Source organism: Caretta caretta, chromosome 6 (assembly GCF_965140235.1).
Source record: "Caretta caretta isolate rCarCar2 chromosome 6, rCarCar1.hap1, whole genome shotgun sequence".
In the NCBI taxonomy this organism is placed as follows: Eukaryota; Metazoa; Chordata; order Testudines; family Cheloniidae; genus Caretta; species Caretta caretta.
This window is the reverse complement of record NC_134211.1, coordinates 5,231,935-5,259,456: the sequence shown is the minus strand read 5'-3', so window position 1 is coordinate 5,259,456 and position 27,522 is coordinate 5,231,935. Positions and strand designations below refer to the sequence as shown.

Below are 27,522 nucleotides of genomic sequence, written 5' to 3'. Positions count from 1 at the left end.
ATGGATGGCAGGGTGCTGCAGATAGACTCGGGCCACAAGGAGATGCTTGGGAAGAGGTCATGAGCAGGGGAGGAGTGGGGTTTGGGAGGAAACTGCTTTACAACAGGGCCAAAGGGGCACCCTGAATTTGTGCACCCACCAGCTTTCCTGGTGTTTCAAGTTCTAGACTCCAACCTGGTTGGAAGGCAGCTGTTCAGAACCATCCATAAGTCACATGTAATTGGGCTGCAAAGTTACACAGGCACAAGGTCATGCTCCCAGAGTTCAAATGAATTGGAAAACCAGCATCGTACATTGCAAGTAGCACCCTGGGCTGGCAAAGAGGATGGAACATGGCAGGTACCATTGCTGGAGCAGGGATGCTGCATGCCGGGGACCAAGTCATGCTCTCCGCCACACTGTTACAGCCCCTTGGCAATCAATGATGAGAATGATGTTAAACCTACTCAGGACCATTACACCAGCACAGTGTTGCCACAAAAGAATGCAGGCTGGCCATACCTTGATGTTCCCCTGGATTGCTCCAACCTGCCTCGTGTGACAGGCGCTGGGTCAGGGAGGCAGGGGATGGGTTTCTACATCAGCCACAGAGCCCATATCCCCGCAGTGGCAAAAACTTTTGCACAACTTTTCAAGATAATGCATCTGCATGTGATTATCCCGTATCCCCAAGAGAAATACGGTCATTTTTAATGAGTCTGTCCGTGCTTGTCTTGATGATCAGAGCTCCAAAGTGCTACAGGGATCCTCTCCCAAAATGATGATTTCAAAGTATAGGATGGAAGTATGTTTATGTTTGGCATAGCAAGGAAGACAACCTCTCTCAGAAGGTAGGAGTGAACATTATTATCATTACAATAGAACCATCTCCCTTTGTTAGTTACATCAGGAAATAGCTCTTTTCAGGTTACCTTGTCCAAGGCAGAAATTTGCACAAGTCAACTTGTTGATTCTTTGAATCTGAAATGCAGCCATATTTTTCTTTCAGGATAAAATTATAGTCTTGAAGGGGCACTGCTCTCTGGTGAGGACATCAGAAGATGTGGGAACAGAAAGGAGATTGTTCTTAGTCTTTCACATAACTTCTCTCTCGTAGTCCATACCTTGGGTGACTTTCTGAGTGGATTAGTGCACCATTCTCTACCATGAGAAACTCAGCCCAAGCACAGATACTGCCCAATGCAGCTGTCCGCTAAATTGAAGGGGATATTACACCAAGGATGAAATCCTGGGCCATTGAAACCAATGCAAATTTTGCCATAGACTTCAATGAGGCAAAGATTAAATATGTGGGGAGTGATGATTGAGCATTCTCACTGGGGAGTCTTCTAAACCTAGAGGTCATTTCCCTGAGTACACATGTCGAAACTCTGAGTGCAGTGTGCAGTGCAGCTCTGTCTCTGACTGCAGTGTGGAGGTTTGGTTGTGATGAGCACGGCATGTTGGAATGCATGTTCATTCACACTTTGTCCCTGCTCAGCACAGGAGTGATGTTCTACAGTGTCTACAACGGCTGAGTCCAATGAAAATAAACCATTTCCGTGAATCAAATGGGCTTTCAGTGACATGATCAGCTCAGATGCTTTACGGAGCATTATGTAGAATGTCTGGCCTCTGGTTTAGAGTCTCTCTTTAGAAGGAATTTGGTCTGCAGGGGCATTTGGATTCACTTGTCTTTTTATGAAACACTGAATAAACACCCAGAAATTGTCAGATTGGATGGGACCTGAGCTCCATCTAGTGCAGTGTCTTGTCTCTGATAGTGGCTAGTATCAGAGGTTTCAAAAGAAGGTTTAATAACCTTCAATAGGCAGATGTGGAATCATCAGCCCTTCCCCCCATCTCGCCCTGATCTCTAATAATTAGAGATTCGTTTAAGCCCTGAAGCATGATGTTTAGTATCCCTTAAGCATCTGCATCCATACACTTTGCCATATAAAGCTGTCAAATCCCTCCAGTTTCTCTGTATTTCCACTTAACAGCACTGCTACAATCTACAGATATTTCCCAACTTCTCAGCTCACCCACAATACAAGCTCAAACCAGTAAGGTACTGGGCATGCTCCCCCCAGTCCAAAGAAACATATAAGCACATGCTTTACTTTAAGCAATTTTAAGACTGTAAGAAGCCCCATTGAAATCAACATGCTTAAAATTCTGGGTGCTCCACTACAGGAGGAAAGATGGAGATAGATTGGAGACAATCCACAGGAGAGCCATAAAAATGATGAAAGGTTTAGAAGCAGTAGGGGATGGACTAGATGACTTCTTCAGGCCCTACATTTCTATGATTTTATGAAAAGATAATGCAGCTGCTTAAATGTTCTGCTGGACTGAGGCAAGATCCATGCAGGATCAAGCCCTTAATGACCTATTGTTCTTTGCTTGGATACATTTGATGAAAGAAGTCAAGTCCTTCTTCCTTGGTACCTTCTGTAGAACTGCACATTAACCAAGCTGACTTTGAAGTTCAATAATCATTTTATTTGTAATATTTGTCTGAATGCCGACTGACTGGCATGCTATTTGGCCAAAACCAAAGAGTGGATAAAGAAATAAATGACATGTGTGTATGTGTGGTCTGTGTATGAATATGTATACACACACATCTTGGTGATCTTTCGCCACAGAAAACATAACACACATACATATCTGCTGATCACACTAGACGTTCTCTACCTTTTACATTGGCAGGGTGCTGTGAATGAAAGTGAAGCCATCCACATAATTTTACAAACTGGAATGTGTGACATGAGCTAAATACAATTAACGATTATAAGATTTGGCAATCACTACTGTGACACGGGGTGAGGAAAGAGGTGCATTGAGGATATTGACATATGATGAAACAGGTTTACAGGCAGTTTGATCCCAACCCACTAATCATAATAGACTATTATTGTTCTTATCTCTATAAAGACAGGTTAAAAGGTAAATCTATTCAGAGAATATTTTCTTATCATTATAAATACATGTTTCTAAAAATATGTTCACTATTGTTAATTTTCTCAGAAATATTCACCCCTGGCTACACGCTTTTAGTCTAATCATCAGAAGTATATGTGTGGTAATTTTTCAGCAGCTAAAGAACAAGAAGCTACAGGATTTAGTCAGCATGGCTGTAGTGTCCAGAAGGGATACATTTGGAAGTTCCATTTTTGAACTATTTCCTCAATGAATGTTTGTGCATCCTGTGTACTGCCTGGCAGCCAATGATTTAAAAACATGGAATGTGTATTTCAGTGGGGGAAACTGACACCCAGTAACTGAAGAGTGCGATGCAAACTGTGCGCTCCTCCTACCCATGTTATTGTTCCCAGGTATAATGGAAATCCACGGATCCTACTACTGTCTAAGGCCCCAGTTCTTCAAACTTGCACATATTCCTGAATTTTATTCATGTAAGGCATTCCACTGAGTCTGTGAGTCTACACTTGTCATAAATATAAAGAGAAAGGTAACCACCTTTCTGTATACAGAACTATAAAATCCCTCCTGGCCAGAGGCAAAACCCTTTCACCTGTAAAGGGATAAGAAGCTAGGATAACCTTGCTGGCACCTGACCAAAATGACCAATGAGGAGAAAAGATATTTTCAAAGCTGGAGGGGCGGGGGAACAAAGGGTCTGTCTGTCTGTGTGATGCTTTTGCCGGGACCAGGTCAGGAACGCTCTTCAGAACTTCTGTTAAGTTAGTAAGTAATCTAGCTAGAAATGCATTAGATTTCCTTTTGGTAAATGGCTGGTAAAATAGGCTGTGCTGAATGGAATGTAAATTCCTGTTTTTGTGTCTTTTTGTAACTTAAGGTTTTGCCTAGAGGGATTCTCTATGTTTTGAATCTGATTACCCTGTAAGGTATTTACCATCCTGATTTTACAGAGGTGATTCTTTAACTTTTTCTTTAATTAAAATTCTTCTTTTAAGAACCAGATTGCTTTTTCATTGTTCTTAAGATCCAAGGGTTTGGGTCTGTGTTCACCTATGCAAATTGGTGAGGATTTTTAATCAAGCCTTCCCCAGGAAAGGGGGTGTAGGGCTTGGGGGGATTTCTGTGGGAAAGACTTTCCAAGTGGTCTCTTTCCCTGTTATTTTTGTTGGACGCTTGGTGGTGGCAGCAATAAGGTCCAGGGACAAAAGGTAAAATAGTTTGTATCTTGGGGAAGTTTTAACCTAAGCTGGTAAAAATAAGCTTAGGGGGCTTTTCATGCAGGTCCCCACATCTGTACCCTAGAGTTCAGAGTGGGGAAGGAACCTTGACATGGCCGAAAGCTTGTGCCCAAATAAATTTGTTAGTCTCTAAGGTGCCACAAGGACTCCTCATTGTTTTCACATCATGGAGTCTGGCTGGCAGGCGAAGGGTGCAGTTGCTTTCTGCTTCCCTCATAACTTTTGGGAGGTAAGTTCTCCAAGAGAGAGAGTTCTTACCACAGCTTCCCCTTTGACATCTCCTCTGCTGTCAATTGCATTGAAGGAACAGGGCTCCATTCAGAATGCAGTTGGGAAGACGGGGGCTGGGATCAAACAGGGCCAAAACACTCAATACGGGGAGGAGATAATGTGCAGCTGAGGGCCCAACATACGCAGGAGGAGAAACTGTTGGGCCCACCATCTGGGGGACACGCAGCCCTTCACACGTAGGGGAAATGCAGGGAACAGGGTGTAAGGATGTTGCCACCTTAGCTGAGTGAATCCAGACCCTAGAAGGATTTTCAAAAGTACCAAGGCACCTATAAGTCTGTCATTTCAATGAGTGTGAGCTGACCGGTTGATTCTGAAAAATCCATTTGATGCCTAAACACCTTTACAAATCTGGTTTTTCCTCTGAGTAAAGCTTGGATATTATGAAGAGTCTCAAGTAAATCTGGTAATTAACTTTCAAGTTGTAATTAGTTGGAAATGAGCCTTGAAAACATGCCCCCACCCACATACACACACTGCTTCTGAATGAGAAAGAGAAAGAAAAAGAGAAGGAGTCAGGACAGGGAAGGACCCTTTCCTCATTTACAATTTAATTGCCTTTGCTTCACTACCGTCTTGGGCCAGCTCTAAATTACACTTGCTTCTGTATAAACTATGTCCCCCAGGGGTGTGAAAAATCCACACCCCTGAGCAACATAGTTATACCAACTTCAATGCCCCACTTCCACATAGACATTGTTAGGTTGGCAGGAGAGCTTCTCCCGATGGCATAGCTACCGCCTCTCGCAGAGGTGGAGTTACTAAGCAGACAGGAGAGCTCTCTCCCGACAGCTTAAAGCATCTTCATCCAAAGCACTACAGCAGCGCAGGTGTTTGTAGTGTAACCCCAACCTGAATCAGTGCCAGGGGCTTCCCCTGATTTCTGCCAGCAATTGTGATTCCCAGAAATCATCTTGGAGAGACTAAAATAAAAAGTGAGAGAACAGTGTCAGTGGTGCCCACAGTCAAACAAGTCAGTGGCAGAACCAGGATTAGGACCAAGGAATTTGAACTTCTAGTTATCCATTGGCTAGCAACTAGACCCCACTCCCCTCCCAGAGCCAAAAATAGAACCCAGGAGTCATGACTCCCATTCTCCACAACTGTTCTAAATTCCCTCTCAAAGCTGGGAATAGGACCCACCAGGCCGAACTCCCGGCCAGCCTGCTCTAACCACTAGACCCCACTCCTTTCCCAGAGTCAGGAATACAACCAGGAGTTCTGACTCCTACTTCCTCCTGCTGTCGTCACTAGGTATTACTTCCCACCCAGAACTGGAAATAGAACCCACGAGCCCTGACTCCCAGTCAACACTGCTCTAACCACTAGACTCCATTCCCCAAGAGTCCCATCCCCTGCCCCTGTTCTAATCCATGAGACAAAGCGAGAAGTGTAAGCAATCTCAGTAGAAGAAGGCTGAGTGAATTCTGTGCAGTACATCACATCATCCTATCTCTGTAAGTTTGCAGAAGAAAAGCTGCCACCTCCCTAATGAGAATCATCACCATCTAAATATGTAGTGAGCGACTTAAGGCACAATTAAAAGTGAATCTGTGAGCAAGCTGGTACTTTAAAAGCATAAGTGACCCGGGGATAGGCTGGGTGGAACGGGAATGACTTGACTGGATCTAGGTCTGGGTGAATCCTAAACATAAACATAAAACAAAAAACACACTGTTGTATTCCAGGTGAACATGAAAAAACCAAAAATAATGACATTCCAGGTAAAGTCCCAAAACAATCAAAATATAGTAACATGGTATTAGAAAGACATGGAGATTGAATATACCCTGCATTATACATACAGGACCTCGTAATAAACACATCAGGAAGTTTCAGATTGTCTATCAAAACACTGCAAGAGAAAGCTCTCTACAGGTTTTCTACTCTATAAATAGATATAGCTCCTCGATAAAACTACTGCTAAAACTATTTGAGAGCAACATCCAATCCATTCTGCTACATGGGAGTGAAATCTGGGCCCCAAATTTAAGAACTGATTGCACTGACTACAATAAAACCCTCATAGAAATCCTCCACCGGCAATTCTATGCATGGAAACTTCAGCACCACCAGCTACGGAGCAGAATTAATTCTCTGTTAAATCAACAGTCAGAAAAGAATGACCAAAACCAAGATGTGCTCAAAATGCTAGACCAGCAACTAAAACTCCAACACATCAGTCACTGGAAAAATAAATAAAAAATAGCAACAAGCTAGACTGCTACAGAACCCTGCAGAGACTGGTTCCCTGAGCAGCTACTTCACTACAGTGACATGTGCAGAACTAAGGCAGATTGTCTCCAATTACAGAATCAGTGACCACAAACTAGAAGTCAGAATTAGGAGGCATAAAGCAGTCTAAGTCCAGACTGTGCATCCAGTGTGACAGAAGAGAGAGACTGAGACAGGAGACACTTTCTGCTCCAGTGTCCAAAATAGGAGGGAGTGCAGGAAAACATTTCCTCAAATTATCAGAAAACCTAAAGGACAGTTCATCGAAAAGTAACAGAGAAAATTTTTTGCCTGGCCCTGTGGGAAAGGAGGGAGATGGCAGAACACTACGGAAAAACCTGCCATGAACTCAGGGACAGAGAAACGACAAATGGACACAGATGGTCCAACCCCATATGTAATCCTATCCTGGGCACGTAGTGCCCCCTTGGACAGACACACGAGGGATCTGTCTTTTTCTGACACATTGGTAACATTTCTGTAGCTTGGCATCCCAATAAAATCTCATTGACCTGTATTGTTATGACAGAGATGTGAATGGCCCACCATTAGGATGCCACCCTAGTAGTGCTCATGCTCTCTCACGTGATTGACTCCAGTCACCCAAATAAGAGGCCTCTTCCTCCCTGACAGGGAGGGAGCCTGTCCCCTTGATAGCAGCCCTATCCCCATAAACGAGCATGCTGGGCCCCTGATTTTGGACTCATCCACCTGAATTTGGGCCCCATCACAGGAATGGGGGCCCTCCCCACCACTCTTGAATGAGGCTGACAGCAGGAGGACAGTCACAGGGGAAGCAGCTGGGTAAGGATTACCTGGCTGTCTGGTAGGACAGACTGAATGGTGGGAAAGCAGGAAGTGGCTGCACTCTTCTACCTGCACTGCTTTGAGATGAAAGACAGCCTGACACTGCACTGGACTCTGGCTGTGCCATGAAACTGAGCTCAAATAATTTGCACCCTAAGCTGGGCACACTCATGGTCCTGGGCATCAGCCAAGTGCCAGTTAGGATGTGGGTTTTGTTTGCTGACACTCTGCAGCTGTGTGGTTTCTGATAATCGCAACGGAAAGGCTGTGACCCAGCTTTCCTGAAATGGTTTTACTTTCAGATTCCTATTGACTCTTTATTTTTACGGCACAAGGCAAACCAAGCTGAACAGACACCCCTTTCGGAGCTGTGATCACTTTAGCTTCCAACAAAAAAAGAGTAAGTACTATTAGCTATTTAAAAAGATTTGAAAACTTAAAATACAAATCTGTGGGCCAAATCCTGAGTTCTCAGGAGGGGCTTGGTGGTGGCGTGGGAATGCTCCTCTGGGATCTGGGTGCAGAGGAGACTCTGCGACACATGTTACCATTTCCTTTATGGGGACATTCTGCGGTGAGCCACCTTTGCAAAATCATCTCTGAACCCCAAAGAGGTGGGGTCGGGAATTGCAGCTCCCCCACCTTTGACAACCAGCAGTAAATCCACCCCCAAAGTGAACACAGCCTGAAGCAGCATTAACTTTCACAGGAGCCATCTCACATCCCCTTTGATTTTAATACAACGTCAGCTATCCTAAAAAATGAGGACAGGGCTTAACAGGGGGGGTGAAATTCCATCATTCATAACTGAAATCTACAGAGACACAGGGAGGTGGATTGCTCAAGGAAGGGACCCTCTGCACGCAGATCTCCCCATTCCCACTTAGAAACGGAACAGCTGCCTCAGCAGCCTTGTCCCCGCTCCCATCAGGAGATGGGCACGGGAAGCCAAGGGGCAAGGCAGCAGAACGCTTATCATCCCCCTACGTAAATCTGAGCAAACAGCCCCAGCCTTTACCCCACACAGTGGGGACCTCCCTTTACAGTGAGATTTCCAGGACAGTTCCCTGTGGGAGATTCTCTAACAGCACTGGTTTACGGTAGCCCCATTGCCTGGGACCTGCAAGGACAGGAGACCTGGACACAGTGTAGGGCACAGACTCCACACACTCTTCCCTAGTCTTCTGTGAAGGGGGCCCCAAGGGAGTTTTCCCTTGAGAGGGAACAATCTGGCCAAAGAGCCTGCTGCACTGTCTTTTTTTTTTTACTCTCACTGTCCCTCTAGCAACGTCAGGGCCAAGGCACGGATAGCCTAGCCTAGGGTTAGCGTCAGGCACAGGCCAGAAACCAATTACCAGGAATCAGGATTAAGAGACAAACCAGCAGGCAGTTAATATTCAGGGCTAATCAGAGTACCAGGAGGTCAGGATCAGAAGGCAGGAACAGGCAAACACTAAGCCAGCTGTATGAAGCCCAGTTGTACAGACAGCTTCCTCTTTCCTCCTCTGGCTTAAATAGGGGCTGCAGCCCAATCAGGAGTCTTGCTGCTCTACCAGTTACAGTGTAGGGGCGGGGCTTGTGCTCAAGTTCCGCCTCAAATAAACCCCAATCCCAGCTGCTAATTGAGGAGTGGGGGGTGTGTGTGTGATGGGTTGGACTCCCCCTTTCATGGTGCCACCGGATGTGTTGGGGTCCCACTGATGTGCCTATCCCACCAGCCTGGATTCCCCTTACTCAGTGCTGCTGTGTGAAAATTGCCCCCTCCCTCAGTGTGGAGGAAGATATGCACAGCTCTTTGCCCCCCTCGCCCATAGTAAATTGCACAAACTGGGTTTTAGAAAACAAAACAAGTTTACTAACTACAAAGGATTAATTTTAAGTGATAAGGGATAGCAAACAGAACAAAGTAGATCACTGAGCAAAACATGCACCCTAAGCTTAATTCACTAAAGAAACTGGTTACAAATAGTAGTTTTCATCCCAAATGTTGTATTAGGCAGGTTGCAGAGTTTCTGCAACTTAGAGTTCCAGGTATTTCTCTTCACAGGCAAGACCCCTGTCTCAGATTAGGTCTGAGTCCTCTGTCCCCAGAACAGTCTTAGGTGTTTACAGCAATCATCCTGGGTGGGGATACAGTGAAGAACTGGCAACCCTGATTAACTCACTCTCCGGTCTTAAATAGAATTGACATATAGTGGGAATTTTTTGTTTCCCTGTTTGATTCCCCCCACCCCCTTCAGTGGAAAAGTACCAGCTCAAGATGGTTTCCTGTACAAGGTGACATGATCACATGACCTTGCAATGTCAAAGCATCCATGAGACAAGGTTTATTTGTAATGTCCACAGGAAGGAAATCGAGGCAGGTGGGAGCTCAGCATCTTCAAAGTCTTATTGTTCTTCTTAATGGCCCATCCAGGCTGATTGCCTACTGTCTGGTGGGCGTTCCTCAAGTACACACACAGTTGGAATTGTTACATAGTAAATATTCCTAACTTCAGATATAGAAATGATACATGCATACAAATTGGATAACCACATTCAGTAAATCATACCCTTTCCAATGATACCTCACATCACCCATCTTGCATAAAACATCTTAGTTATGCCATATTCATATCATAACAATATTTCTATGAAGACTATGAGGTGTAGCATCACAATGTGGAGCCCTCCATGGACCCAGGTTCAAGACCCGTGGGGCCTGATAGGCAGTCAATAAGTAGTGTGATAATTGTATCTGAAATTCTGAAGTGCAGTCCAGACCAGTGAAGAACAGCCATCTCTGATCCTGTAACCCTGAGTGCCTTACACTGCCTTGCTACTGGGGCTCGCTGCCTGGAATGCCTGCAACAAGCACGTATCCTAAGTCTATGTATTAGACAACTCTGTTCCAACACTTCAGAGCCAGGAGCCTTCCTGCAATACCATTGGCTTCCATGGGTCTCCACCAGCCTTAGTTAACAACTGCTAAAGTGAGTCCACACTCTCCCCAGCCCTGACTTTCCCCAAAAAACATTGTTCCAGGACAGGGCTGGACTTTTCAGAACACATCAGAGATATAATATGTCCATTGCTTTTGTAAGAAGACAAATATTCCACAATTTGCTACTTTAATTGGAGTTATTAAACAGTTCAGTTTAGACACAGCACTGGATTAGTTAAGATTGAAAATAAACAAGTTTATTCAATTACAAAGAAAATTACCTGGCAGAGCGGGGTGGGGACTTTGGGGAAGGGGGTGGAATTGGGGCGGGGCGAGGGTGGTGCAGGGGCTGGGCCATGGGAGGGGGGGCTCAAGCACCCACGGGGCAGAGGGGAAGTCGGTGCCTATGCCTCTTTAAGGCCTGGTCTACACTGGGGTGGGGGGGAGTGAGCTAAGTCAGTCTAAGTTATGCAACTTCAGCTACGAAAATAGCATAGTTGAAGTCGATGTACTTCGAGTTACTTACCACGGTGTCTTCGCTACAGTAGGTCGACTGCTGATGCTCCCCCGTCGACTCCGCCTAGGTTTCTCGCTCCGGTGAAGTACTGGAGTTGACGGGAGAGCGCTCGGCGGTCGATTTATCGCGTCCTCACTAGACGGGATAAATCGACCCCCGCTGGATCGATCGCTCTGGAGGTAAGTGTAGACATGCCCTAAGTCTCATGTTATCCCTTATATAAGCCCGAGCAAACATCTTATCATTAGACAGGATCTCCCTAGACTGGGACAGAGAGCGGAAGGTAAGTGCCCTTTTGAGGTACAATAAAATCTGGAAACTTCTTAGCATACAAATCTCTGGGCCAATCCTGCGCACCTTACTTTTACTCAGCCCTTGCTTAGACTTCAGCTGGGAGTTTACCTGAGGTGAGGCATGAGTTAATAAAGATGGGATGTTGGCACCAAGTCAGATAAGGACGTGCATGAATTTAATAGAAATGTCAACAATAAATATGCCAGGAGGGTATTTCACTCTACTTACAAATGGGATTGCTGCTAATCTAATCCCTGCCTTTCATATTTACCTCCTCAGGGTCCAAAATATTAGAGACAAGAATCCTGGTAATTACTACAATAGACATGCTGGTATCTAACTAGCAAAACAGCTAACCCCTCATTTCCTGTCCTGGGAAGGAAAAGACAGGTAAAAGGAGGAGCTTTGAAACAGCGGGCCAGGAAGGTGTGAGTGATCCAGAACTGCAGTTCAATTTTGGCAGCATTATTGGAGTTGGCCCTCTCTCAACCGCACGGGAACTAACAGCCAGTTTGCATGAACCCAGTGAATTGCTATGGCTAATTTCCAGTATTATTACAGAACCATTCCACTTTCAACAGGAAATAGGGGAGGCTGGTGGGTCCGTCTCTCAAATTGTTTAAATGGCCAATCTCATGATCACGGACAAGGCACTTTCCTAGAGCGTTACTCGCTAAACTGAAGCGGTCTCTAGCAGCTTCACAAATCCTGTGTCTTCTGTCTTTTAAAAGCAAATCACTGCGGATCCTGTGATTCAGTGATAATGGCCACTGGTGACAAATACAGGATTCTATGCACCAAACGCAAAGAGCTGATACAACTTACTCAAAGAGACCCTGATAACATCGCGGATGAGTTACTTGCCCTGTCCATCATCACAGAGGAGGAGTACAACAGCTTCAATCAAAAAGAGGACATCGTGATCAAAATCAGGAAGTTGTTAATTCACATACAGAAAAAAGGGGAGTCAACCTGCCAGCAATTTCTGGAGTGTTTAGAAATCCTCTTTCCTGGCACCAATCAGAATTTACAACCTTCTGGCCATGGTAAGTCAAGTCTCTTTCTATTTTATTTTTCATTAAAAAAAAAGGTAATAGCCATAACACTGAGAGAGAGACAGCATATTTCCCAACTATAACAAAATTTTGCATTATATATGTACATGAATGAACATAAGAATGGCCACACTGGGTCAGACCAAAGATCCTGTCTACTGACAGTGGCCAGTTCCAGGTGCCCCAGAGGGAATGAACAGAACAGGGAATCATCAAGTGATCCATCCCCTTTCATTCATTCCCAGCCTCTGGCAAACAGAGGCTAGGGACACCATCCCTGCCATCCTGGCTAATCGCCATTGATGGACCTATCCTCCCATGAATTTATCTAGTTCTTTTTTGAACGCTGTTATGATCCTGGCCTTCACAACATACTCTGGCAAGGAGTTCCACAGGTTGACTGTGCATTGTGTGAAGAAATACTTCCTTTTATTTGTTTTAAACCTGCTGCCTATTCATTTCCTTTGGTGACCCCTAGTTCTCGTGTTATGAGAAGTAGTAAACAACACTTCCTTGTCTACTTTCTCTATACCAGTCCTGATTTTATAGACCTCAATCATATCTCCCCTTAGCCGTCTCTTTTCCAAGCTGAAAAGTCCCAGTCTTATTAAGCTCTCCTCATAGGGAAGTTGTTCCATACCCCTAATCATTTTTGTTGCCTTTTTCTGAATCTTTTCCAATTCCAATATATATTTTTGAGATGGGGCGACCACATCTGCACGCAGTATTCAAGCTGTGGGTGTACCATGGATTTATATAGAGGCAACATGATATTTCTGTCCTGTTATCTGTCCCTTTCTTAATGATTCCCAACATTCTGTTTCCTTTTTTGACTGCCGCTGCACATTGAGTGGATGTTTTCAGAGAACTATCCACAGTGACTCCAAGATCTCTTCCTTGAGTGGTAACAGCTAATTTAGAACCCGTCATTTTATAGGTATAGTTGGGATTATGCTTTCCAATGTGCATTACTTTGCGTTTATCAACATTAAATTTCATCTACCATTTTGTTACCCAGTCACCCAGTTTTGAGAGATCCTTTTGTAGCGCTTCGCAGTCTGCCTGGGTCTTGACTATCTTTAGTAATTTTGTATCATTTGCAAATTTTGCCACCTCACCATTTATCCCTTTTTCCAGATCATTTACGAATATGTTGAATAGTACAGGCCCCTGCGGGACACCACTATTTACCTCTTTCCATTCTGAAAACTGACCATTTATACCTACCCTTTGTTTCCTATCTTTTAACCAGTTACCAATCCATGAGAGCACCTTCCCTCTTATCCTGTGGCAGCTTACTTTGCTTAAGAGCCTTTGATGAGTGACCATGTCAAAGGATTTCCGAAAATCTAAGTACACTATATCCACTGGATCCCCTTTGCCCACATGATTGTTGACCCCCTCAAAGAATTCTAGTAGATTGGTGAGGCATGATTTCCCTTTACTAAAACCATGTTGACTCTTCCCCAACAAATTATGTTCATCTATATATCTGACAGTATTTTTCTTTATTATAGTTTCAACCAGTTTACCCGGTACTGAACTCAGGCTTACAGGCCTGCAATTGCAGGGATCACCTCTGGAGCCCTTTTTAAAAATTGGCATCACATTAGCTATCCTCCAGTCATCTGGTACAGAAGCTGATTTAAATGATAGGTTACAGACTACAGTTAGTAGTTCTGAAATTTCACATTTGAGTTCCTTCAGAACTGTTGGGTGAATACCATCTGGTCCTGGTGACTTATTGCTGTTTAATTTATCAATTTGTTCCAAAACCTCCTCTAATGATACCTCAATCTGGGACAGTTCCTCAGATCTGTCACCTAAAAAGAATGGCTCAGGTTTGGGAATCTCCCTCACATCCTCAGCCATGAAGACCAATGCAAAGAATTCATTTAGTTTCTCCGCAACTGCCTTATCGTCCTTCAGTGCTCCTTTAGCATCTCGATCGTCCAGTGGCCCCACTGGTTGGCTAACTGTTTCTCAAATTCTTTTTTGGCCTCCCTAATTTTATTTTTACCCTTCATTTGCCAGTGTTTATGCTTCTTTCCATTTTCCTCACTAGGATTTAACTTCCACTTTTTAAAGGATGCCTTTTGCCTCTCACTGCTTCTTTTACTTTGTTGTTTAGCCAAGGTGGCTCTTTTTTGGTTCTCTTACTATGTTTTTTAATTTGGGGTATACCTTCAAGTTGAACCTCTACGATGATGTCTTTAAAAGGTTTCCATGCAGCTTGCAGAGATTTCACTTTTGGCACAGTACCCTTTAATTTCTGTTTAACTAACTTCCTCATTTTTGTGTAGTTCCCCTTTCTGAAATTAAATACTACACTGTTGGGCTGCTGTGGTGTTTTTTCTGCCACAGGGATATTAAATTTAATTATATTGTGGTCACTATTACCAAGCGGTCCAGCTATATTCACCTCTTGGACCAGATCCTGTGCTCCACTTAGGACTAAATCAAGAATTTCCTCTCCTCTTGTGGGTTCCAGGACCAGCTGCTCCAAGAAGCAGTCATTTAAGGTGTCAAGAAACTTTATCTCTGCATCCCGTCCTGAGGTGACATGTACCCAGTCAATATAGGGATAATTGAAGTCCCCCATTATTATGGAGTTTTTTTTATTTTAATAGCCTCTCTAATCTCCCTGAGCAATTCACAGTCACTATCACCATCCTGGTCAGATGGTCGGTAATATATCCCTACCACTATATACTTATTATGAGAGCATGGAATTTCTATCCATAGAGATTCTATGGCACAGTTTGATTCATTTATGGGTTTTACTTCATTTGATTCTACTCTTTCACATATAGTGCCACTCCCCCACCAGCACGACCTGTTCTGTCCTTCCAATATATTTTGTACCCTAGTGTTACTGTATCCTATTGATTATCCTCATTCCACCAAGTCTCTGTGATGCCTATTATATCAATATCCTCATTTACCCATTTTATTATTTAGACTTCTAACACTGGTATATAAGCACTTTAAAAACTTGTCTCCTTTGAGCTGTCCACCATTACACAATATAATTAAATGGGACTCTTTTTCATTTGACTGTTTCTGATCAGATCCTGCCTGTATTTTATCATTTTCCATCCTCTCGTCCTTAAGAGGACACAGAGATTCTCAATTAATAGATCTTCTCTATTAATAGTTCCTCCCCTAAGGGATGTCCAAACCACATGCTCCTCCACACTTCTCGGCCTTCCACCAGCCCTGAGTTTAAAAACTGCTCTATGACCTTTTTAAATTTAAGTGCCAGCAATCTGGTTCCATTTTGGTTTAGGTGGAGCCCATCCTTCCTGTATAGGTTCCCCCTTTCCCAAAAGTTTCCCCAGTTCCTAATAAATCTAAACCCCTCCTCCCTACACCATTGTCTCATCCACACACTGAGACCTTGCAGCTCTGCCTATCTAACTGGCCCTGCACATGGAACTAGAAGCATCTCAGAGAATGCTAACATGGAGGTCCTGGACTTGAGCTTTGCAAACAGGGACTGCTAACAGGGAGTTTCGAGAGGGAGTTTGGAAGGGGAGTGGGAAGGGGGCGAGGTACACTTGCCATTCTTTAAAACCTTTAAACTAAACTTTAATCAAAACTTCTTGTTTTAAACAAAAACCCTATCATTAACCTAGGTAGTTGTAGGAGAGACTGCAGGCAGAAGCCCAGCAGCAGATTGGGGGCTATCCAGTTTATTGCGCTCAGTGCAGCATGTATGATTACCTGCCCTGTGGGTGGGTGGCATATGTGTGCATTTGGTGCAAGGAGCTCCTGGCCCTCAGAGACCACGTACGGGCTTTGGAGGCCAGGGTGACAGAACTGGAGGAGCTAAGGGAGGCAGAGAGGTATGTTGAGGAGGCTTTCAAGGACACTGTAGATTTGTCCCACCTCCGATCAGACAGCCCCAGCGCTGTTAAGTAGGATGGAAGGCCCAGAGAAGGAGAGCAGGCAACAGGAACAGAGGGAAACCTTCCCATAGTTGGGACCCTCCTTCCAGATGATGTTGGGGTAGCCTCTTGCACTGAGGTTACCTCTCCAGGGGAGGGAATTGCAGTCATTAGGAAAAGGCAGGCGTTAGTAATGGGAGATTTGATCATTAGAAACATAAATAGCTGGGTTTGTGATGACCGGGAGAACCGTATGGTGACTTGCCTGCCTGGTGCGAAGGTTGCGGATCTCTCGAGGCATCTAGATAGACTTATGTGTTGTGCTGGGGAGGAGCCGGTGGTCGTGGTACATGTAGGTACCAATGACATAGGGAAGGGTAGGAGAGACGTCCTGGAGGCCAAATTTAGGCTGCTAGGAAAGAGACTGAAATCCAGGACCTCTAGGGTGGCATTCTCAGAAATGCTGCTTGTTCCATGCTCAGGGCCAGGTAGGCAGGCAGAGCTGCAGGGTCTCAATGCGTGGATGAGATGATGGTGTAGAGAGCAGGGGTTTAGATTTATTAGGAACCGGTTAGGTTCACTCCCTCTGGGGCACCTGGCATTGGCCACTGTCGGTAGACAGGATACTGGGCTGGATGGACCTTTGGTCTGACTCAGTATGGCCATTCTTATGACTTCAATCTCTTACCTAGCAACCTAAATTTGGCCTTCAGGACCTCTCTCCTATCCTTCCCTATGTCATTGGTACCTACATGTACCATGACCACCGGCTCCTCCCCAGCACTACACATAAGTCTATCTAGATGTCTCGAGGATGACATGTTATGTCTGAACATTTAAATTCACTGCTGCAGTGGTTCTCCAGCTGTGGTCCAGATAATACTTGCTGGTGATCCATTTGTATGGTTTTACTCAATATTTCATTGCTTTTGTGGTTTTGATGTGGGTGTTGTTTGTCTTTATCAACCTTAACTGTTTTGAATTATTTTTTTTACATTTGAAAAATCAGGAAAAAAATATAAAACCGGAGACATAAAGAGTACATAGTGACTAGTTGTAAAGCATCCCCTTCCCCAAGTCTCACCCAAATACCCTCACCATTCCTGCTGCAAGTCCAGCTCTGACAACCCATGTGTGGTTTGTGAGATTTGTTCTTTCAACTGGCAAACCATCTGTGATTTGCCAGCCAGGGCTGCTGTCAGAGGAGCACAGGAGGTGGAAGCCATGTTCCTCAGAGCTACTCAGGAGCAACCTTCCCCTCCATGCCACCTGTGATATTTGGAGGGTACTGGTTTTTGCACATCCCTCAGCTGTCCATCTCTGATGGCAGAGTTCTTTGTGGCCTTTATCTTCACTGCAAGAGTTAGCTAGACTTAGTATACTCAAGTTACTGCACTTGAGCTAGCCTAGCTCTAGTGAGAGCAACCACACTTCAAAACAACACTGGAGTAACACAGAATGATTTGAGTAGCAGAGTGATTGGATTAGATGCTGCTGAGAGGTAACACTGGATCATTAGCTGCAGCTTCAGCGGCATGCACACACAGGCACAAGGTAGCTAACCTGAGTTTAATCTACACTTAACTACAGCTAGAGATTCTTGTTTGTGGACAAGAGTCTAGTTGGGGTAATACGCAAATTATTATTTAAACTAACTGTGCTGTGAAGACACATCCTGAGAACTGCACATCTTTGACTGACAAGCAGCCCAGCTACGTTCTTTGGAACAGTACGTAGATGGCTCCAAATGATTTTATATATCAGTTTTCATTGACTGCTACTCCTTCTACTCATCATTAATTAGCTGATTACTTGTAAGCATCCTACACAGAGCAAAAGTATAAAAAAAAATGGTAAAAATGCCTGATTCTAAATAGACTCATAGATTTTTAAGGCTCGAAGGGACCATTATGATCATCTAGTCTGACCTCCTGCACATCGCGGGCCATAGAACCACACCCACCCCTTCCTGTAATAGACCCAGAACCTCTGGCTGAGTTACTGAAATCCTCAAATCTTGATTTGAAGACTTCAGACCAGCAAGTGACTCCAAGCTGCAGATTCTAAGATTCTAAGTGACAATTTTCAACTCAAATGTTTTAGGAGAAAATGTGTTTATTCTCCATCTCAAATTGTTTAACTTGCAGATTACCTGTGAATGTTCCAGGAATGCTATAAGACTAAGTACATTAAAGCTAACTATAGCTGCTTTGCAAATCCTGTTTCTTGTTCTTTAGATTTAAAAAAAAAAAGTCTTTTTTTTGTCCTAGGACTTGTGATTTAGAAAAATCTGCTGATGAAAAACCCTCAGAGATTATACGCAACAAAAGAAAAAAGTTAATTGAAATTCTTCAAAAAGACCTAGAACTCATCTTGGATGAATTACTCTCCCAATCCATTGTCACAGAGGAGGAATACAATACCTTGGACAAAACAGAAGAGGATCCCAAGAAGAAGATAAGAATATTGTTGATTCTGATACAGAAAAAGGGGGAATCAGCCTGCCAGCAATTTCTGGAGTGTTTAGAAATTGTATTTCCAGGTATAGATCAGGATTTATATTTAAGTTCTGGTGAGTTGTATTTTATTTTTCATAAGGGAAGAATATGATAGCCATAAAATTGAGTATGTCCACATTTCCAGTTAGAGATCTATATTAAGAAATATATATTGTAATGTAAATGTCTATACAGCAAAGGAACAATGTTAAGTCCTGATTACACTCTGTCCGTTGTTTTCAACCCAGCTCACAAGCAGACCGGCTAGGTAACCCACACAGTGAGGAACCATACACTAACCCCCTGTAGTATATAGATATGAATTGCGCATGGAATAAACCATTTTAGAAGATGGATCCAGATTCAGTAAATATCTATAGTGTAGACAGGCCCAAAGATAATGTATTCGATATACAACATTATCTTCTGATGGAGAATTAATTGAGAAGACCATCATAATCTCTGTCATTCAGTCAGTTTTAACTCAATCCTAGATACACAGCTCAGACCTTGTTAAAAGTTTTATGAGAGCTTCTGAGTGTATAGATCTCATACCTCTCACAGCCTTCATCCCCTGTATTTCAGTATTTTGCACCTTGCAGAGAAAGGTGCAATCTTCCCACTTCACTGTCGGATTATTTATGCATCATGACTCTGTTAATAGGACTTATACCAAATCCTATGCATCAGTGGCAGAAGGCACTCTGATATCGACACCAAAATAACCCAACACCAGCAGTCCCTCTTATCAATTTGTCTCTGAATATTTCTGTTCTTAGTAGAACAGGGAGCGCCTTTAGGACAATCTCAGTGTTTTTTTAAAGGGAATTTAGCCAAATTGCAGACCCTTATGTCCATCTCACATTACACACTTTTTCTAGGTTATCCTCAGAGTAAAAGAACTCCCCATCTCATTTCTTTGACAATGGAAGCAGAGAATGACCTTATTTTTCTATTCAATGACAGAGGTAATTAAACTGGAACAGAGCTTTTTTAGGGACTCACCTAAGACTGTGGAATTAACTCCCCGAGGAACTAAGGACCATCACAAACCTCACCAGCTTCTGGCTAAAGTACAAGGCACTTTCATTGGCCTTGCTCTCTCTAACATATTTATTTTTAAAAATCCAAAACAAAACACGCCCCTGCTCACACTTCTGGGGATAGGCTGAGAGAACAAACAATTGACAGATGTGCATCATGCTGCTTAATGCATTGCTGGAAGGTGCTCAGATACTTCTGTGAGGAGTGTGGTCTAAGAACTTGTAGAAAACAGAATTTCACTTAATGCATTTTTCCTCTTGGCTCCCTTGCCAAATTGTTTTATTCCAGAGGAGAAAGCGGACATCCTGCAAGCACCAGAGCTAATAGAGACAACGCCACAACTTCCTAAAGGTATTGCCTCTTACAACCCTTCCTGCTGGCTACTGTGTCACATTACCGTAAATGTGAATGGCAACTAGCTTCGGAACTAGTTTTGACAATTTTACTAGATATTACTGTTTATTGATATAATTCTCTGAATGTTATAACACAGGAGGACAAATATAGTCCAGCCACTGCTTCATTAAGGGCCTTATCCATATCCCACTGAAATCTATAGAAGCCTTTCCACTGACTTCAGCGGGAGCTGGATCCATCACTGTGCTAATAGACAGGGGCCCCAATTATCCTTTTCTAGGTGCTACTGCAATACGAATCATAAATACAATAATTGAGAAAATATATTTAGCCAATTGCTGAGTGGGGAGCTGTCTATCAGCCACAGCAGCAATGGAACAGGTTTTAGAGGCAGAGATGGGTTTACAAATTGACTTTTTTGCCCTGTGAGGGCACATTAAATTTGGGGGAAAGGAGGGTCATAGGTGCCACTCAAAAAGTGCTAAATAAAGGAAACACTTGAGAATTTGAAAGCGAGGGCAGTATTTCCCTCACAGCTACAGTCATTCTCTGGTTATTTTCACTGAGAGAGAGTAGTGACTCAAAGCAAAATGATTAGCAATATGGTAATACTATGATTGTCACTTCAGGACCATACTTTGTAGGGAATCTGAGTTCATTATGCTTTGTATCGTGGACTGCAGCTTTTCCACAAATTTTGCTTTATTTGTGCTGCTATCTTTCATCAGCCTATGTGAATTTTTTAGTTTCAGCGATTATTCTAACAATGCCAACTAATTGCTGCATGTTTAATTTGAGCATTGAATCTGTGAAATGTTTCGGTGAAGATCATATTTTTTTCTCGTAGTAGCACAAGAAGTTTTAGAAGAAATGACTAGATTTCCATCTTTCTTCCCAGCATGCTTTCTCACTGGATGTTCAGATTTTCAGTCAACTCCTCTTTGCAGGTTCTACAAGACTATTTCCTAAAGTTCAGTTTCTGTACAATTGAGTATAACAGTATTAGGTCAGTGTTAGAGGAGGCAAGCTAGCTGAATTACAATTGGATATAGATCCAATATCCACGGACCTTTTCAGTCCAAATTTTGGACTAATGTTCTCAGAGTCCAATCAAAGCAAAAACTCAAAGTTAGATTAAAATTAAGAGTTTAGAAAGGAGTCTGAAAGAAGCCTTTCAAATTACTGTAAGCAAAACAAAACAAGGATTTATGCAGCCAAATTTAAGTCCGACAAAAGAGGGAATTCCCAGATAGCCTTTCCCCTAAGGAAGGTCTGATAAGTACAAGTCCTCAGATCACTTCCTTCTACTAAAGTGCAGATGAAATTGTTTTTTTCATGCCTGATGGTCCTTGATACACTGACAACTTCTGCACCTAGGGAATTCAGCGGTGTTTTTTCTACTACTTAGTAAATATAGAGACTTAGTAATTAATGGTGATAATATATTTTCCTTTGGATTTCTTCCTAGATTCTTTAATTCAGGAACAAGAAGTTGCTATTCAGCAAGACCCAGAACAGAAGCAAAAAGACCTCCCCAAAGGTAGTCCTCATAATTTTCCCACATCCATGTGTCATTAGTATTGCATCTCATTAGTTAAAAATACTATTAGATTTATGATGGCTTTGGATACTTTCGCTAATATAATCCACACAAAAACACTAAGCATCAATCCTTAGTAGTTTAGAACATCTCAATTTAAAACCCCAGGATTAATGATGTAGCAGATCCAGGAATCCTCAGATACCACTGTGATGGGTACTGTATAAATCTCAAGAAAGGATAAATATGTTAGTAACCCACTGTACATACTATCAGACTAGAAGGCACGAAGGCTGCTGCATATAGCAGTGAGCTGTGAGAAGGCCTGGTTTGTGAGTGGTATTATGACCCCTGACTCTCCAAAGAAGAGAGCACATTGTATCATGGAAGACATGGATTTGTCCTCAGGTGAGGCTGCAGTTGTCTGTATGTCCCTATAAGTCATGTTTATGGGAGAAGAACGAAGAAAGGTTGGGAACATGGGCAAGATTACAAAAATCCTACACTAGTGTCCATCATTGACTGAAAACAGCAACATATTCACGGAGGGAAAACTAAGAATACAGAGCAATCTAATTATTGAAGTGCACGAGAAGTGTAGCTCCTTGATGTATCTGTCACTTGTATGTATTGCCATACTCTAATTACAGCTTGACATCACTATCCTAGTGTCACAATCAACAATTGCCAAACAATATCACAGAAATCACAACGACCCTGATTCTCCACTGCATCCCACTGCAACTCAGAGGTAGTGAGGAGTGGCCAGTGCAGGGAGCAGGTTACATCTCCCTGATCCTCAGCATCCCAGAACCTGTGGAAGTTAGAGCAGCCTGGGGCCTACACTAGTTTATGCCACTGATGCATGGTCTGTAACAATCATGCTTGGGGGGAATCAGATATAGTACCGCTCCACTCATAGAATCATAGAATATCAGGGTTGGAAGGGACCCCAGAAGGTCATCTAGTCCACCACTTATGTCTCCCTGTGCTAGGGATCTGGGTGGGGCAGGAGGGAGAGCCACTTCTGCCAACTTTCCACAAGTTGAAAGTTCTCCTACTCAGGAGGAATTCCACACAGGTTCTCTCGGGCCATTTTCCACCACCTAGGTAGCACAAGTGGCCTTTGCAAATAAGATAGTTCAGCCCTATATTTTTGGCTATGAAAATTTATGTTCATATTTTAACACTTTTCTCCAGAGAGAAGAAAAGCATTCAGAGAAGTTCTCTCCAAGTTAAAATTACAGAAGTATGAAAGCAGAAAGCTCAGGATGAATGATATCCTGGAAATCAGCTCAGGAAGTTTAAAGGACTGGATTCCTCAGAAATTAAGAGATTTACCATGGCATTTCCTGAGAAAGGTCATGGCTTTGAATAGGACAGCCAGAAGCACAAGCCTTAGGTGTGGGGCACTTCATGATCAAGGAACCAGGGTGGATGAGGAGGAACAAGGTATCAATGAACAAATTTTCTTTGTTAGTGACACTGACACTAAAGTCTCTTTGAATCTACTTGATGTTCTGTGTGCTGTTCTGCTTTGCTCAGACAGTTTTCTACAGCAGGAGATCCTGTCCAAAATGTCCATGTGCCAGTTTGCCCTCCCTCTGCTGCTACCTGCCCTCAACACATCCAAGTGCACCCTAATGCTGTGGGCCATGAGGGACATTGTGAGGAAGTGGAGGCCGCACTCCCTGGCAGAGAGCAGAGGGTTCAAAGAGGAGAGCCTGGTGTTCACGTCAATGCCGACCATTTCCTTTGTACGGATGGGGAGCTGCAGCTTCTCCAAGTCCAAACTCCTCAGTGAGGTTCTCAGCCCCTCACAGCAGTATCACGATTTCTTTATCCATCGGGACATGGAGTCTGGGAACATCCCTCGGGAAATCACAGATGGGCTGGTAGAAATTTCCTGGTTTTTCCCTGGTGGGAGGAAGAATTTGGATCTTTTCCCAGAACCTGTGGCAGTTACAAATCTACGTGGAGACATTGAATCTCACTGGCTGCAGTTCAGCTTTTTAACAGAGGTCTCCTCAGCTGTGTTCATATTTGCTGAAAACATCACTGAAAGAGAGTACACTCTGTTATCATCTTTGAAAGAATCCACAACTAAATATTACTTCATTCTCAACCACCAGACTGGGAAATCCAGTGAAACTCTGGCAATCCTTAACAAATTAGCCCCTGTGCTGAAACTGAAAAATTCATATATGCTGATGAAAGACAGCAACACAAATAAAGCAAAATTTGTGGAAAAGCTGCAGTCCACCATACAAAGCATAATGAACTCTTCTCCCAAGAGGATCGGTATAGAAGACATGGCTGGGACAGCGCGTGAACTAGGAATCCAAATAGATGAAGACCATGTGGAATGTCAGACTGCGAGTGACTGCGTTAAAGAAATCACCACAGAAATAAAGGATGTGGCATATTACAAACAAGAAATGCTGAGACTCCAAGGGGATTTATGGAAAAGCCTGGCTAAAGTGGAAAAAGAAATGTGCCGAATGAGAAGGCAGGGGGATATCCCTGCTGAGAAATATAAATCTCAGCTGAAAGAAAAGATGTTGGATTTGTGTAAACAACAGAATAAATGTGACCTTACTGATGGTTTGACTAAATTCATTGATGCAATACAACATCTACTTCCATTAGAAAAACATTATTTCCTGAAATGGCTGAAGTTTCAGCTGGATCACATTGCTAGGGGGAATCTTTCTAAACTACGGGCTGAATACAAAGAGAAATGCAAGTCTTTAGGTGATGACCCCAAACAGTTGGCAGAACTAGATAAATTAATCTCTTCCACTTCTTTAGGGGTTGAGCATTTCATGCGTGAGTTGGGGCAGTTTTATGAGGCTTAATGCTCCATGGTTAAAGAAGGCAAAATTCTAAAAAGTGGAAGGCAATTCACCCACCTCCCAGACATAGCAGCTGACCTGCTGCTGGAAGGGTTTCCTATTGAGCTGATCGATGGAGATGCCTCCAACATCCCACTGCAGTGGGTAACAGATGTTCTGACTCAGCTCCATGCCAAGCTGAGGGGAAGGTCCAAAATGCTGGTTCTAACAGTGCTGGGAGTGCAGAGCACTGGGAAATCCACCCTCCTCAACACCATGTTCGGCCTGCAGTTTGCAGTGAGCAGCGGCCGATGTACACGAGGAGCCTTCATGTTGCTCATTCAAGTTAAAGAGATCTTAAAAAAGGAACTGGGCTGTGATTTCATCCTGGTGATAGACACAGAAGGCTTGAAAGCCCCTGAATTGGCCAAGCTGGAGGACAGTTATCAACATGACAATGAGCTGGCCACACTGGTGATTGGGTTAAGTGACATAACCATTGTTAACATGGCCATAGAGAATGCCACTGAAATGAAAGATATTCTGCAAATTGTGGTCCATGCCTTTCTCAGAATGGAAAAAATAGGGCATAAGCCAAGCTGCCAGTTTGTGCATCAGAACGTCAGTGATGTGTCTGCGTATAAACAAAACATGAGGGACAGGAAACACCTCCTGGAGCAGCTGAATGAAATGATCAAAGCTGCAGCAAAGATGGAAAAACTAAACATGGAAATAAAATTTTCTGATATCATGGAGTATGATCTGGAAAAAAACAATTGGTACATCCCTGGGCTTTGGCATGGAGTCCCTCCCATGGCTCTGGTAAATATGGGATACAGTGAAAAAGTGTATGAGTTAAAGAGGTATCTGTTTGAATTCATAAGGAACTATTCACTTAAAAGAACCCCCAGGGACATTCCACAGTTTACTGAATGGGTGAAGAGTCTGTGGAATGCTGTCAAACATGAGAACTTCATCTTCAGCTTCTGTTTACCCTACCCCCAACTTCACCAGTGCAGAAGGCACTCAGAGACCACAGACAAGAATAGGCTATAAATGAGGAGATTCCAAGAGGCAGGGGAACTGGTGTACATGCACTATGCAGTGTGAGGCTGATAAGCCAGTCTGTTTCCCACCAGAAGGCCAAAAGTATTTCTGATTCTTATAAACTGTAACTATTAACCTGATTTTCCAACTGACCCTCCAGTTTAGCAGGTGCAAATTTGCTTCCTCAGTTAATTGTACCGACAATTTTGTGGGGAAAAATTGTGGGCCACAATTTATTGTGGATGCAAAATTTCAGCTGTGGAACTGGAGGCTCTGTTTGAAAATCAAACCCATATGACTACAAAAGAATATTTAAAAAAAAAACATGCAAATTCATTAATAATTGTCAGACTCCATATAACACCCTATATTAAATCAGCCTTATCACTGCAAAATGCCATACAAGATTCACCATGTGCCAGTCTTTCCTAAACTTCTGAAAACTGAGCCCCCCCCTTCAGTAAAATGAAGTCAAACACTACCTCCCCCCCCTCCCCGACTAATACTGCCATCTAGTGTTAAAGGCCTAGCCATATTTTAGATCTTCATAATGTACTTCCTCTTCTTTCTTACATGCTTTGAGCAGCAAAATAGTTCCCAGTGCTGACTTTTAAAACAGCATCACTGGCATTTGAGTCAGTCCCCACTGAAAGGAAAGGGGCACGTCACACCTCTCCAGCCTCTTATTTCAGGGTCTCTGCAGACTCAGACAGACAGACAACACTGAGTCATCAATTACCTTCAAGTCACATTTTGATGTGTTTCTCTGCAACTGTAACAGCTAGACTTACTTTTTTAAAAAATGAAAGCTAACGCTAGGGAACAGTTGAGATGTGTGTATGTGCCCCCAGGACTCGTCCTTTACCCCCATGCCCTCATCGGGGAGTTGTGCCATACACTTTGGCAAACTCGGCCATAGTCACACGCTCCATTTAATGGCATGCCATAATAAACCACCCTCACAATTGCCAAACTCCACGTGACTCTAGTGACGAGGAAACCTCATACAATTCAAAGCATGGACAGTTTATCTGAACTATCCAGAGCTATGGGGTAACCCTCCAGGTCCATGCAGTTATCTGCCCTCACCCACTCCTTCAACCTTACCTTGTGGTGTCTTCCTGCAGCAAAGGACGATGGCTTGGTACCTGCTTCCTGGATCTGTGGTGGACGGAGCTGCTATCCCATGGGGGCATTTGGGAGGCTGCTCCCTTCAAACCCTGGCAGCTCAGCAGCAGCAGCATGGAGCAGAGGGCTGGGCTGAGGATGCTGCTCCCTCACTAATGAGTCAGACCCGACTCTGCGCCCCTGACCAGGCGGGGGCACTCAGCCTCGGGGCTAAGCAGCCCCTGTGCCATGTTTTCGCGATTTACATAGAGGCAGATCCACAAGGCATGTCCCTCCCCCGGGCTGCCCCGGCCCAACCCGCAGACCCCCCAGCACCGGCTCCATGGCCCAGTGCAGTACAAACACAGCAACACATTGCAGACAGGGCCCATGGGGGCAGGGGGGTCACAAACTGATTCTTCACTGACCCCCTCCCAAAATCCTCCCCCCAAATTCCCCCTTCCCTCCCTAACTGACCCCCTCCCCAACTCCTCCTGCCCAGCTGTCCCCCTTCCCCTCCCCAATTGACCCACGCTCTCCTGACTGGCCCCTCTCTTTCCAACTGTTCCCCCTTTCAAATTAACCCCTCCAATAACTGAATCTCCTCCCCTCTCCTGACTGACCCCCCCAAATTCCCCTACCCTCACCCAAATGACCCCCAAAACACCCTCTTCCCAATTGACACCCCTCCCAAGCTCCCCTCAGCCAGTTGACCCCCCAAAATTCTCCCCTCTCCAATCGACCCCTCCTCCCAAGCTTCTCCCTCCCCTCACCCTTTGCTCCTGGCTCCACCCTGAATTCCCCCCTCTCTAGCCCCTGAGGGACCCCCTGAGCTCAACCCTCCCCCCTGCTCCCCTGGGGGGTCATTGTGTCTGTTTAACTGTCACCTCAGGAAAATGCCATGCTCCCCCCCTCCC

At 43.9% G+C, this 27,522-nt stretch overlaps 1 protein-coding gene across 1 annotated transcript; it reads left to right on the top strand.

Moving 5' to 3' along the window:
* On the top strand, positions 1 to 25,780 carry LOC125637863 (up-regulator of cell proliferation-like). The gene is given in 6 exon segments (XM_075129066.1): positions 1 to 56; positions 12,115 to 12,279; positions 18,449 to 18,750; positions 20,009 to 20,071; positions 21,546 to 21,617; positions 22,818 to 25,780. Coding segments are annotated over 6 exon segments (3,348 nt in total). The 3' UTR covers positions 25,508 to 25,780.
* Positions 25,781 to 27,522: the final 1,742 nt, after the last annotated feature.